Raw genomic sequence first — 14,965 nt, forward strand, 5'->3', positions numbered from 1 at the left:
GATATTGTACTGCAATTTACAGTTATATGACAACCTCACTTCTGCCTTTGTACACATCTGGTATTAGACTTAGTGTGTTCTAGTAAGTTTGTTCCTTATCAGCTTTTCTTTTCTTAACCCTGATAAGGAGCAGGTCCAGAAAGCATTCATTTTCTCATGCTGTACATGATCCAGAGTGGTTGGCATATTGTAGGGAACAGAAATATTTAAGACTTTTGGGTGAATTCGAATATCAGGCTCAATCATAACTAAAAAGTAACATCACATCCTGGAGTAAATTCCTAATCAATTCTAGAAATGAAATATTCTCAACTGAAAGGAGACTAATCCTTAACCTCACATGGCTGTGAACCTGTGAACCACTTGGCCTCTAGTAGGGACTCCATGAGTGGTACCTGGTTATTCATAATGCTTACCACTGACCTAACTCAGCCTTGAGGACAGCATTAGACAAGAGCTCCAAACCAGCTCCATCACTTATTGGCCATGTGATCTTGGGCAAGCTATCTTACCTTTCTGAGCCAAAAAGTGATAATAATACCTACCTTATAAGAGTGGTTCTGACATAGAAACTAAATGAAGTAACCGAATCGTTAAACTTAGGAAAAGCGCCTGGCTCAATAATGTAGTTATTTTAAGCAAAAAATCTTGGCTTTTGAACATTTGCAGTGATTTTGAGTAAATACTCCTACTTCCTTGGGCCTTCTGAAACAATGAACGGGACTAACTGACCCTATTCCTACCTCAACGAAACCTAGTTTGGAAACCATCGAACCAAAGGCCATGTGAGGGTTCCATGTTTCCACGACTCTTCCCTTCAGCAACATACCAGTTATCAGTGTTTACAAAGAAGAGATACGAAACCGACTTGACAGGTTCACTAGAAGAGTCCAGCACCTGCGGTAGCTCTTAAACCAGGCTCATTTTAGGCTTTTTCGCAGACAGAGGTCACGACCTTAGAGAGCGCGGGTCACAGGTTGGGCGGTCCACCATCTCCAGGAGAGTCCCCGAGTTGCCTGAGCAACGCCTACGTCACCGCGTACTCTCATTTATCCGTCGGTGAAGAGCACACAGAGCTCAACGCGCAGGCGCCTCGTGGGAGCCAATGGGCGCGGTCCGAACGCAGGCGCCGCTGGGCCCCGCCCCTTTCCGATCGAATTCGGGGGCGGGGCGACAGCGGGAGCGCGCCCGTCTTTCCCAGGCGAGCGGGCGGTTGTCCGTGGCTCTGTGGCTGGGCGCCCCGTTACGTAGGTTACGCATACAATCACTCCCCCAGGGCCGCCCGAAGCCCGCCCAGATAGCTGCGCCCTCCCACACCCGGGCACCCCGGAGGCAGGGGCCGCGATGGTGCGGGGCGGGGGCTCGACGTGGAGCTGACCGGGGGCTGAGAAGAGTCGGGGCGACGCGCGAAGCCCTTCCCTGCTGTCGGGCTCTGGGGCTCCCGCCCGCCGATTTCCAGCCGTCAGGGTCACGCCACTAGCTGGACGCCCTGAACTCCGTGTCCCCCAAGCCCCGGGCCCCCTGCGGGAATGTTCAAAAATGAGTACCAGGTAAACCGAAACGGCTGTCTACAGCTTTCTCCTCTTGGGTGAGGTAGTTCGTGTTCAGGGTGAGGAGAAAGCTCCCTCCCCACTCCGCCTTAACACGGTTTTTTTCTGGGTGAGAAAGAAGTTCTGGATGAGTAGTCTCGACCCCGGAAGAAAAAAGGAGTAAGCAACCACGGTTTGGGCGTATGATTTGGCTTTTGTTCAATCTCCAGCTCAGTTCTTTTGAAGGTGTATGGATTGCCTGAGACTCTGATTAAAATGCAGATCTTAAACCCGCATCGGACCTCTGGATCAGAATCTTAGGGCAGGGCCCATAAATCTTGAGTTTTAACAAGTTCCTTGGGTACTCACTATTGATGCACACTGATGGCTTAGAAGCTATTTAGAATAGAGTGAATGAGTGAATGCATGAGTGGGTTAAACCAAGAAAAAATAAGCATTTATCTACGTGCTATTTTCTTTTTCCCTAAAACTGGGGTCAGTGATTCTCTAACACCGGGGTAGGTTAGGACCTTTTGGGCTACTTGTGAAAATGCAGATTTTCTGACCCTCACCCCCCATCTAGTAAATGAGAACATCTGTAAAAACTTGCCCCAGTTGATTCTGATGCACATGGTCCAAAGATCACAGTGGAGAAACTGCTTCTGGGTCTTCCTCTGTCACCTTGAGTATCTTAATGTCTTCAAAACATGGCTTGCTCTTCTCACCTCACTGGACCCCTGAATCCACTGGACCCACTGCTTTTTTTGACCCTAGTCTCCTGTCCTTCCCTCCTACTTCTACCTGAGGTTACATTCTCTGTTTACAGTTTTCCCTGTGCTGGAGCAGCCCTCCATTGATTACCTCTACCTTTTTACCAAGTGCTACTTGCCTTCCTATTAGTGTCCTTCAAGTAGTCTGCTGTTCTTTCTTCTACTCCCATTTGATATCATTAAATGTGTTAGAACAATTTAAGAGAGTTTTCCTCTCAATTTAGGTAAAATATGTTACTATAAAAAAGCATATGCCCACAATGGAAAACAGGAGAAAGCAGAAGGAAGAGGGGATGGGTATTCCACCAGGTACAAGGATTTTTCTCTTTAAAAAAACAAACAAAACTGCCTCAAATTTAAAATTTTTATTGATATGTGACCTAACCCCAGAAGCTATAGTAATTTATAGTAATTCTTAACCACACACAGTTTGCACATAATACTGCCTAAGGAAGAAGAAATTTAGTGTCTTAAGTTAAAGTGATGGTTTTAAAACTCAGAAGCAAAAATACCTTTATATTATTGAGAAAACTTAAAAGCTGGAAATTCTTTACAAAAATCAGACAGATTTGCTCATGTGCTGCCTATAATTAAAACAGACCATAAAAGAAAACCATATTTAGTCTTCATTTCATATTCTCAATTTCTTGCAATTAACTCTTCCTCAGAGATAATCATCTTAATTCCTTTCTTTGATAATTAAAGCTTCTGGATATTCAGTAATGTGTTTAGTACTTTTATATAAGCATGGCCTTGCATGTTCTCAGGTTTGCAATAGGGAACACAGAGCATGTCTATACAAATGATTCTCTGTTTTTCTTATACAAATTTTATAGATTTCCATATCAATTTATATTAGATATATAAAAAGATGGGAATGCTCAGAATAAGAATCAAACCCCAATGCCCACTCATTCCCAAGCTTTTTTATTAACCAGTACCAAAATATTCAGTTTGCCCTTTTTTTGAATAATTATTGCTGGCACTATTGAGCCCTTGCTACATACAAGGTATTGTGTTTGATTGTTTATGTGTACTATCCTGTGTAATCCAACAACCCATTTTACAGATGGAGAATCAAGAGGTTAAATAACTCTCAAGGTCAGATAGTTAATAAATGTCAAAGCTGGTATCGGAGCTTGGGTCAGTATGACTGGAAAGCTTATAGCCACAGATAACTTACCAGAATTTGTTAGCCTGGCTCTAAAGTTGAGTTTAAACCCTTTAGTCAAAGATGAATAGAATGTTTTGTAGGCATGATTTATACATGGCAAGTAAATGAACCCCACATCGAGAGAGAGTAGAGTTTGTATGGCACAATTTAATGTTTATCATTCTTTAAAAAAAAATATTTTTAAAATCAGAGTGGTTGTGGCTTAAGTACAATCAAGGTATATTGTAGGAGTTAATAACAGGGGTAATGTTTCCTCCCAGATCTATTTAACGGACAGATGCCTGGAACAGTGGTTATAGACTGTGTGGTGGATAGTATTTCCTGTTTAGCATTGTCTTTCACTTTAATTTAAACATGTTTTTATTTTCCAGGGAGGTGCATTTGTTGAAATCTTTAGTGCCCAGGGCAAAAATCCTGGAGCAAAATGGAAGATCCTTGGCAGTCCATCTGTGATTTGGAAAGTAAGTGTTTGAAGTTAGAGCCATCTAAATCCTGGAAAGAAAGGAGAATGAAGGTTATAAGAAAAAGGGTTTGATAAGGTTTCAGAACTGTTTTTACTGTTCATTCAAAAACCCTTTCATGACCCTGTTGGCTGCAGCTCTCCCAGAAACCACTCCTCAGTCCTTTCAAGACTTTGGCACTCAGCTCATAACCCTTCTCTGTAGGCCAAGTCCTGCTGTTGTTTTAGGTGACTTCAGTGTTTGTGAGGAAACTCTCCAAACCCTGAGCTGCTCATTTCTTGATTTCTTCATCACTAATAACCTATTCCACTCTCTGTCAGTCCCCGTTCCCACTGTCACACCTTGTCCCTTATCACGGTAAACTACAGGGCCTCTGAAATGACTAAGACACACCTTGAGACATCTCTCCGACCCCGAGCTTCAGTTCTTAAGGCTGCTTGCTCACTTAGTCTCACTGTATTTGTTCTTCAACCTAATTGAGACCTTGAGGCCATTGGCCTTTCTACTTCCCCAGTGCTTAGTTTTATTTAGGCATGTATTTTCTCTATCTTCGCTTCCTCTCCTCTCCAGCCCAGAATCCAGAGTCTGTGATTTCACTCACTTCCCAGGCAAAACCTTGAATGCCCTTGCTCTTTGTCCTTTCATCATGCTGGCCTTGCAGAGGCCAACCATGTCTGAATCCCCAGCCATCTGTCTTTTCTGAGCAGAGTTCTGGGCCCCTCAGTAACTTTGGAGAAAAAAATCAATAGCCTCTCAGATTAATAATACTATAAATTCAACCTGAACAACCTAGAAAATTCTCCTCGTATGTTCTCTTAGTCTCTCAAATGATTATTTCTCCATTATCTTCAAGTTTTCAACCCCCAACTCTCTACCCCCCTCCCCAGTCCACAAGTACAGGCCCTCTTTACCGACTCACCGGAAGACTTCATGCCCCATTTCACAGGGAAAATTGATGCCATCAGATAGAAACTACCTCAGCCTGATGCCACCAGACCTAAAAACCTATATCCATCCCTATCCCTTTCTCTTTCACTCCTCTCCTGTTCAACTGGGAGAAAGATGTCTTTCTGTGGACCTTATGGGTAACTTTTTAAAGCTACTGTTAACTGAGTGCTTACTGTTTGCCAAGCCCAGCTTTAGCACATTACATATATTTATACAGTAGCCTTGTGTGATAGGTACTTTATGCCAGTTTTCTGGATGCTAAAACTGAGGTCATGGGGAGAGTAAACAACTTGCTTAAAATTATACAGCTCTTCCTGTGAATGAGAGATCAGTGATGTGGAGGGTATAGAGCAGGGAGCGTATTTAAGGCTTCCCCAAGGAAATGACATTGGATCTCTAAGAGCTAACTATGCACTGTGTAGGGCTGGTGGAGACAAGAGTGTTTCAGGCAAAGGGAAAAGCACATACAAATTCCTTGTGCAGGAGAGAGCTTAGAATTTTTAAGAAATTGTAAGAAGGCGGGCGCCTGGGTGGCTCAGTTGGTTGAGCGACTGCCTTCGGCTCAGGTCATGATCCTGGAGTCCCAGGATCGAGTCCCACATCAGGCTTCCTGCTCAGCAGGGAGTCTGCTTCTCCCTCTGACCCTCCCCCCTCTCATGTGCTCTCTCTCTCATTCTCTCTCTCAAATAAATAAATAAAATCTTTAAAAAAAAAAAATTGTAAGAAGGCTACTAAGGTCAGAATACAAAGAAGAGAGAGAGTGCAAGGTAGGAGATTGAAGTTTGCAAAACCAGGCAGCAACTAGACTAGGTGGGGGTTTATGGACCATGTTGATGATTTGGGTAAGCTGTTGAAAGGTTTTAAGTATATGCCCAACTTGTGTATAGATGGAATAATATAGTCAGTCTATGTGTGTTCATTTCAAATACATGAGAGATGCTGTTGTGATGGATATAATACAGATTTATTTAAATGTTATTTAATGCTCAGCAGCCTTAGTTACAATGCATTTCTTAACATATACAGAGAGGAAGATTGGGAGGATCTGTGAAATATTATAATGGGTCTTTATACTCAGGTTGGGAATTTGCTTCAAAATGAAAAAATAACCATTTACATTACCACTTTGAGTCATGGAAATCGGACTGTCACGTTTAAGGAGGTTTTTTATTTTCAGGTTTGGTTTTGTTCTGTTTATGTTTCTTCTACCATAGTTTTTTGTTTTTTGGGTTTTTTTTTAAGATTTTATTTATTTATTTGATGGGGAGAGAGCACAAGCAGGGGGAGCAGCAGAGGGAGAGGGAGAAGCAGGCTCCCGACTCAGCAGGGAGCCCAATGCAGGGCTTGATCCCAGGACCCTGGGATGTTGACCCGAGCCGAAGGCAGATGCTTCACTGACTTGAGCCACCCAGGCGTCCCTCTCCTACCATAGTTTTTAAAAAAGGTCACCTTAATTGTGATACTTTAATTAGTACTGATTTTCAGTAGATGACATATAGAACTTCAGGTTAGAGCACTAGTAAAATAAGGCAATGATTAATTTCATATGAGCCATGGCCAGACACCCAGGAACTTGCGGACTGGATACAACATAGGTTAGGTAATTTTGTATATGGTAACATGGAGTGATGTTCAGCCTGTTCTGTTAGACAGGAATATGTTGATTAAAGGAGAGGAAGGGTAACTAAATTCTGGAAACTCTAAATTAGTAACTTGGGAATCCCTGAAACTAGGGAATTTCTTATCATTTGGAGGAAGAGTTTCTTGATATGATAGAGGACTTATCAAGTGATAGAGTGGGGCTTCTGTATCCAGTTCCCAGCAGTTTTCAGGGTAAGAGTATCATCAAGTCCTGACTTTTAAGTCATTTGAATCTGGGACTTTTCCCCCTATGGGTTTGCAGCTCCAATTTTATGATAGAAGCCAAATAAAATATACTCCAATTACCACTGTTTTTATTTTTGTTCTATAGGAGTTTGATAAAGAAGTTAAAAGTTTTGTGTTTGTCCTGGAAGGCAGCAGCCGAACAAACAAAATTCAGTTACCAAAGGAGAATAAGCAAATCCGTAAGTAAGATTTTTGACATTAAACCTTAACATTTGATTTTTAAAGTTATACTTTTAAGTCTAGCACACAGGCATTAGTTTGGCTTTTACTGGCATCTGTTAACTTAAAGTGATAGGTCTGTTTTTAATTTAGAAATTAACCTTATGCCAGACTTCATGTATATATAAATATTATATAAATATATATTAAGTTATATATGTATTTTGCTTCACTGTTGATTCGTAATCTAGAAGTATTTTTTTTTAGATTTTTAGATTTTTTTTAGATTTTATTTACCATAGAAGGCATTACTTAGTGACACATCAACTTGTATACCTTCAAGAATATTAATATCTAATATGTATAAATATAAATACAAATATGTGTTTCAACAAAAACCCAAAGAGTAGATTTTCAGTTCTTTCTTACTTTGGAAATTAGGAACATCATTTTAAAGCAGAAGGAACCTGAATTTACAATCAGAAGCCCAATTATTGCCAGAACTGAGGTTAAGATTCAAGGCTCTGCCACCAAATTAGGCTTTGAGTAAATTGATGGCAATTTAAGATATATAATTTTTCAAAATAATTCGTCCGATTTTCATCAACTTTATCCTATGTGTTAACTATAGATTTCAGGTGATTTATTAAATGTAAGCAGCCAGTTATTTTTTATGTTGATCATTTCCTTATTTATTCCTTTATTAATTAAGAACATTTACTGAACACCTACTGTGTACCAGGTGCTATGAAAAGACCTGTTCTTGGTAACTGATTTTCTCGTTTTAATTCGGTTTTCTAAACTTTCACAGGCTCTGCTTTATCTACCACTTCACGCTACTGCATGCATATTATAGATTTCTAAGATGTAAACCGAGCCATAGAAATTATAGATGGAAGATGATTAATTTTAAAATAGTTTGCCAGTGTTTCTTTCTAAAATAAAACAGAACCTCAAAGAGAAGGTGTAATCTTTGTTAAAATCATTTTTATTAATTTACTACCACTTTAAAAATTATGATTTCCTCATAGTTCCTTTTAAACAATATTTTTTTTTTCATTTCCACAAAAATTTATATACTTATAAATGAGGTGAACTAAGATGAGCCAGAGAAATATGTCTGAAATTGTAGGTCATTCTTGTTACAGGAGCCATGGTCCATCTGTTTTTAAGGATATTGACTTTGTGAGATGGATACATCTGATTTGCAGGAGTGTGACTTTGTTCTAAACCAGTGTTCTCTGGTTGGCCTATCCTTCTATGCACTGCCCTTTGCGTCTGTGCACATAAACATGTCACTGATAAAATCAAATCAGTTCTGGTAACCTCTCTCAGTTGGATCTGAGAAAGATTTCCCCTCTTTCAAAGGCTCAGTGACTAAAGACAAGCATCCTTTTCCTACATTTATCTAAGATTTTTTTTAGAAACAAAACAAGCTTAATGTGTTATAATTGCTTTGTAAAAGGAAAAATGATAGTTTTAATTGGAAGAAACAAAAGAATCTTCTAATGTATTTCTTGTACAATGCCCTATAATTAAAAATTAATCTGGCTCTTTGGTAGCATGTGTGGTACTGTAACAAATGAAACAGCTTATAGAGTCTGCCCTGTACTAATGCCTTTAAGATTAATTATTTGTAATTTTTGATAACAGAACTTTATAGCTATTTTCACTTGTGTAAAACGACCTTCTGTGTGAAGTTGTTAAATTAAATGGCATGTCTTGAGTAGAGAATTGGTTTACCATTAACATTTCTAAATTTAGTTCAGTTACCATTACGTATTCCTATTTTAAGAGTAAACATCCACTTTATTTATGCAAACTTGACATTAGGTACCCCATATGTATTTCCCACTATATTAGGTAGTTAGGAAAAAAGCTTAATGATGAAAGTAAGTATGTTTAACTTTTCATTTTAAATGGTGATATTTCGGAATTATATTTGAGCATCTCTAAATGTCAGAGTTTTGTTTGTTTTTTACACTACATCTTATCAAATAGAGGAAAGCGTGATATTGATGATCAGATTGTGCACTTCTCCAGCGCAGGAATCTTGCACCATCCACTCTGTACCCTAACTTGGTGTATCGTATGTAGTTGGTGTTAAGTAAGTTTGTTACCTGCCACATTAAGAAACTATCACAGTTGGGGTTATAATTTCTAACTGTAACCAGTTCGCCCTCATAAGCAGATTAAGTAAATGATTAGCCAACTATACAAATAAATCCATGCTGCTCTTCATCCTGGATCATGCTGTGGAGCTGCCCATATGAGATGCCGCAGTGTCACACGCAAACATCTGTCATTTGGATGGTCTGCCCCAGGACTTAATCTTTTTGAGACTCTTATTTGAATCCATTGTTTTCTCTGCCAGTGGCATCTGAATCTTAAGGTGTGTCTCTTGGGATCAGCATCCCTGAAGCCTTGTGTTTATCTAAGTTTCAGCTGCTCTGGAGGATGAGGATGAGGTCATCTTTATGAGCCCCCCCCCAACCTACTCCCACTCCCACTTTGTTATTCTTCTTAAAATAAATGTCATTATGACTTGCTTTGTTTAAAACCCTTCAACGATCTTGACCTCACCACTCTATTGATAGTGCTCTTGTCAGGGTCACTAGTCATCTCTGTATTCCTGAATCCAGTGGCTCATTCTCAGCCCTCATCGTGCTTGACGTATCAGCAACATTTAACAAGTTGACACCATCCTCCTTGGATGCCCATCGTCTGAGTTTTCTTTCCACTTCACTGGTCTTCCTTTTTAGTTTCCTTTCATGTTCTTTCTCTCCCCAACCCAGCTTCATGTTGCAATGCCTATAGACCTGACCCTTGACACTCTTTACCTGTGTTTACTCCTTTGATTATTGGTGCTTGTCTCATAGACTTAAATACCATCTCTGTCTTACTCCAGCTTAAATGTATTTCCAAATCAGACTTCTCGCTCAAACTCCAGACTTGTATTTTCAGTTGCTTAGATGACATTTCTATTTGGACAGCCTTACCCTACAAACTACTCCCGCTGCTACAGAGAGCCATATCTCCATTGTTAGCAACCTGTCTTTTCAAGTAGCTCTGACAAAAAACTTCAGTCAGTCTGATTTTGTTTCTCTTCATTCAGTCCATCAGGAAGATTTTGTTGGTTCTATCTTCAGGTTAGACTTCGAGTCTGACTACGACTTTTTGTCGCCGCCAGGGCCACCACATCTCCTGCATTCGTCTTCTCATTGGCCCACCTGGTTTTTTTGACTTGCTTCCCTACAGTTTGTTGTCAGTTTCACAGCTAGAGCAGTACTTGCAAATGTAAGGCTCTCCGCTACTGAAAATATCTCATCTCTGAGTGAAAACCAAAGATCTGTGGGACCCTGTGGTATCTGGTACCCTCTTAATTCTCTGACCTTATCTCCTGTTACTCTTGCTGTTGTTCACTCTGTTGCAGCCATACAGGTCTCCTTGCTGTTTTCAAACGTAGCCTGGTGCCCTATCACCTTCGCACCTGTGCACAAGCTGGTAACCCTCTGCCTAGAGCTGTCTTTTCCCAAATAGCTGCGTGGCTCACCATCTCCTCTTCTGTAGGCCTTTAGTACAATGTCTTCTCAATGACAGCCCACCCCGCCCTGTAATTTATAGCCCTTCCACGCTCTTGATCCCTTTTACCTTTCTCTACTTTTTCCCATGTACTTATCTCCATTTTACGTGCTATTTGTTCCTTAGAGATTTTTTTTTATTGTTTTTCTCACAGTTGCCAGAGGTAAGCACTCCCAGCACAGAAATTTAGTCTGTTTTGTTCACCTAGTATAGTTCCTGACACATAGTAGACATTCAGTAAATCTTTGTGGAATAAATTAATGAATATATGAGTGGATTCCCATTGATCTTAGGATGACCTATATCCTTCACATGGCCTTCATGGCCCTGAATGATTGAGATCCTAGCTATTTGCCAGAATCACCTCCTGCTGCTTTTCCCTTTCTGTGTCCCCTACCAGTCCTTTATATCTTTAGATTCATCCACTCCACCATGGCTTTTTTCATCACATGATGGAGTATTCCCTCTCCCTGTAACATTTGTTCCTCCATCTCCCTCGCCCACTCAACCCCTGCTCTTTCTTCCCAGCTGAATTCCAGTGTTATTTCTCCCAGAAAACCCTCACTCATCTTCCCTCCAGTGACCGAGGATTATACATTTTCATTGCACCCTGACCTTCTCCTTCCTGAAACTAGAATATCGGTTCCAAGAGAGCAGAGACAGTGTCTGTCTTATTCACTACAAAAACATCTGCCTCGAGTCTGGCATGTAGTAGATGCTCAGTAAGTCTTTTTTTGAATGATAGATCTAATTTAATTCATACAAATAATCCTGTGAGGTATATATCTAATTTGCCCAGCCCAGTTTTTCACCTGAAAGGAAAAGAGCCCAGAGAGATCTTCTGATTTGCCCAAGGAATATGGAATGATCCAGAATAGAGGCATACCTGTTTCCTGTCTTCTGGGTTGAAGTGGGAGAGGTGCACCTCAGTGTGCTATTCGTGCTGGGACTGCACTAGGAAGCAGGAAGTAGCTTCAGTCATGACTTGGCAGGGCACCTGTAAAGGATGACTGTGTTGTGCTCTCATCCCAAACTCGTGGACGATGAAACAAACACTTGTGAGATGTACATGTGGTGTATGTTGGTGTACAGCTGTCACTGGCTATAATGAAGCAAGTATAAAACCACTCTTTAAAAACCTGATGGTGTTTTACCAGTTAAATGCGTTTTAAAAGATTCAAAGGAAAAAAGGACTTGACCCCTTAAAAATAGAGGTAGTTTATCTCAGCAGAGAACAGATTATGAAACTGTAGAAACCTGCATATTTCAGTAAAAAGACTAAATTTTTATGAATTTTATATACTTGATGGGCATTTTTTGACTAATAGTAGTTCACATTCAGCATTACTTAGTGATTTTCAATATAATGTAGACATGAAGAGTCAGTTTAAATTTACTAGGCCACTGGAAAAAATATTACTGTAGAGTTTATTTAGCATTTCTGACACACAGGATCAGTGTATGTCAAATGTGATTAAAGTACTTTTTTCTTTGTCAGATCGTCACCATATGGTATTGTCATACTTCTTTTAATCTTAGAAGTGAAGCCTTTTGGAAACTAGAGCTTCTGTATGTGAGAAAGTTGAATTACAAAGCTTTCTTTTTTTGAGGGCAAGTGTCTTTCGTATCTAAAAATGTTCATAGGAAAATGCCCTGTATGTGTAGCATAGCTCATTGTTTTTGAAGAAAATTGTGCTGATTCAGTGAGATTTGTGACACAACTTAGGGACCTTTGTAAAGACTGATTTCATTTATCCAGGTGCTCTCTCAGCTCTATATACAGAGGCCATTGTGCGATGGAAAAACGCCATAGGGTCAATCAATGGAAGATGCAGGAGAGAAATTAATGATGATTTATTGAAGTTGGCCTCATTTTGGTATCTCCTGTTGGTTTTATAGTCCAGAACTCAGGGTTGCCTCACTGGCTTTTCCCATAAACATGGTAAAATCCAGTTCCCAGAGAATTTTCAAAGGTCAGAGCCTGTTATCCCCTGTTTCCATTCTATTACTACTCTATGGATGGCTCTCTCGAGCAGTTTGTAAGCTTAGCATTGTAAGTAGAAGTTATCATTGTATGTTTGACTTAAAAGATATTAAGCAGACTTGACCAAATATGTTTGTTTTGTAGAAACTAAATTTTGGGTAAAACGTAGGAACTATTTAAGTTGTTCAGGAATGTTGCAAAACAGTTTCCCAAAGGAATTATAAACCAGAACATACATGTAGATTACCCAAACATGTGTTGTTAAAACACACACACACACACAACAAACAAACATACACATACTGTTACTTTGAAATACTTAAATTTGTTAAGTCTACTGAGTTGGAATAAATAGAAAATAATACGCATTTTAGACCAGTAGCCTTCTTTTATCCTCTCCTGTTGCCCTGTACTGTAAGATTTGTATGAGAGGTTCACAGATAAGTCAGAACATTTCCATTTCCTACAGAAGTCCCACATGAGGAAATAAGTTTCTAAAAGCATGTTTTAGGAGGAAGTGATTCTAAAACATCCATTAGGAGCATCATAATTGAGATATCAAGCAGAAGTTCAAAACCTAAGAGAAAAGGAATTAAGTGAATGGGTCTGAAGAGATAATATAAAATCAATTGATTTTCGAAACAGTTGTAGCCTTTAGCTATTAAAAGTGCCGTGGGAGTTGATTTTTCTTCAGATATTTTTAATTCAGATGAAGCTGGTGATGGGGAATGAAAGCAGTCAGTTTGCAGTTTGTGAGCACTGAATTAATTAAAAGTATGTTAAATTAACAAAAGGCATTATAAATGAAAATATGTTCCTCCATCCATCTCACTGTGGACACATTTAAAATCCTATGAACTAGATATGGCTCATCAAACCTTCAGCTGTAGTTGTCATAATTAGAATTGTTTTTCTTGATCTGTTGTTTTTTATTAAGTTGTTTAGTTCAGTTAAAACTGTCAATGGATAAAAATAATTGCCACATGCTTTTATGGCTGCCTTGATGGGAATCTGTAGTTCAATTTTATCGGTTTCTATTGAATGCTGTCCTATGTGTACATTCTCTTGCAACCTAATAAAAACAGTAAGTAAAAAATTACTATTTTTTTAAATTTTCATAAAAATTTCACCAAGCCCACAGGTGGGACTTTAAAAGGCAACATTTGTTGTCAGAGTTTGATTTGATTTTCATCAACTTTTTTGCTTTTATAATGAAGTTGTAACTCATGGGCAGTGCTATTACAGTTGTGCTATATTACTGAAACGCTAAAAGCTTCAGGCTGCTGATGGTGTGTGATTGTGTTGGTTTATATGCACATATAAATGGTTTGAACATATGAATGTATATTTCCCCCTCTCATTCTAGTTGGACTGATCCAGAGGTTTCTTGTACTTCAGATTTACATACCCCTGGGACAAGACTTCTCCACTGAACTGCTGTAAGATATACAGAACTTCTTTCAATGTTTTATGTGTATTAGACATTTAATCAATTGAAACAGTATGGACAGTCATTAAATTACAAGTGGCAGTTTTTGCATGAAAGAGCAGTGACTTATCAAGTTGACATGAAGTAATTAAACTAATTTAATCGTATTTCTCAAATATCATTATAGTCTGGCATTTCCCTAGGGGAAGAAGGCAAATTTCATCTGTTTAAGAAAATATCAAAGGATTGTGGATTTCACAATAAACAGCCTATAACATGCAGAAACAAATAATCCCAAAGTTTGAGATTTTCGTTCAAATGAGGGGTAATTTTGTGCTCTGCTATTGAAAACCATATTTGGATTGAAATTGATCGAAATACCTCGTTTTAAAGTTATTTGCTTTAGTTTAGAAATATCGGTTGACATATGAATGGCTTGGAATATGTTTGTTTTAAATAGCCTTGCTATGAACAGATTGTTTAGCAAAAATGAGAATATACAACTTTAACTCAGTTGGGCTATCTGTTGTCTGAGATGATTGTGAGAATGAAAATAACATTTTATTTATGTGCTCAAATAAAAAGGAATATTGCCTAAGATTTCATTAATACATTTGCACTTTTAATAAAACATTAGATTTAAGGTATGCTATTTTCTCATTTTTTTTTTTTTTGTAATTAATAGCTGTCCAGGGCCTAAGCTTAGTCTTTTTTTTTTTTTACATGTGTGTTATATTTTATTTTTTTTAAACACTTTTAACATTTTATTCTATTCTTTACTCTTTTTTTTTTATTCTTATGTTAATCCCCATACATTATATCATTAGTTTTAGGTGAAGTGTTCCATGATTCATTGTGCATAACACCCAGTGCTCCATGCAGAATGTGCCCTCCTCAATACCCATCACCAGGCTAACCCATCCTCCCACCCCCCTCCCCTCTAGAACCTTCACTTTGTTTTTCAGAGTCCATCGTCTCTCATGGTTCGTCTACCGCTCCGATTTCACCCCCTTCATTCTTCCCCTCCTGCTACCTTCTTCTT

General features: G+C 39.0%; 1 protein-coding gene across 5 annotated transcripts in view; it reads left to right on the top strand.

Moving 5' to 3' along the window:
* The first annotated feature begins 1,202 nt into the window (after positions 1–1,202).
* The window catches only part of LOC145721592 (protein CFAP20DC-like), a 69,014-nt gene continuing 55,251 nt past the window's right edge, over positions 1,203–14,965 (top strand). For 2 of the 5 annotated variants that reach the window (XM_081820123.1, XM_081820118.1), the window contains exons 1-4: positions 1,211–1,550; positions 3,845–3,934; positions 6,855–6,948; positions 13,861–13,933. In XM_081820123.1, the coding sequence (XP_081676249.1) occupies positions 1,530–1,550; positions 3,845–3,934; positions 6,855–6,948; positions 13,861–13,933 (278 nt within the window). In that variant the 5' untranslated portion in view covers positions 1,211–1,529. Of the gene's footprint in view, positions 1,551–3,844; positions 3,935–6,854; positions 6,949–13,860; positions 13,934–14,965 lie in introns of all 5 variants that reach the window. The other 3 variants (XM_081820093.1, XM_081820109.1, XM_081820100.1) reach the window with 3 other exon arrangements.

This window comes from Leptonychotes weddellii, chromosome 1 (genome assembly GCF_054177405.1).
Source record: "Leptonychotes weddellii isolate Sample4059 chromosome 1, ASM5417740v2, whole genome shotgun sequence".
In the NCBI taxonomy this organism is placed as follows: domain Eukaryota; kingdom Metazoa; phylum Chordata; class Mammalia; order Carnivora; family Phocidae; genus Leptonychotes; species Leptonychotes weddellii.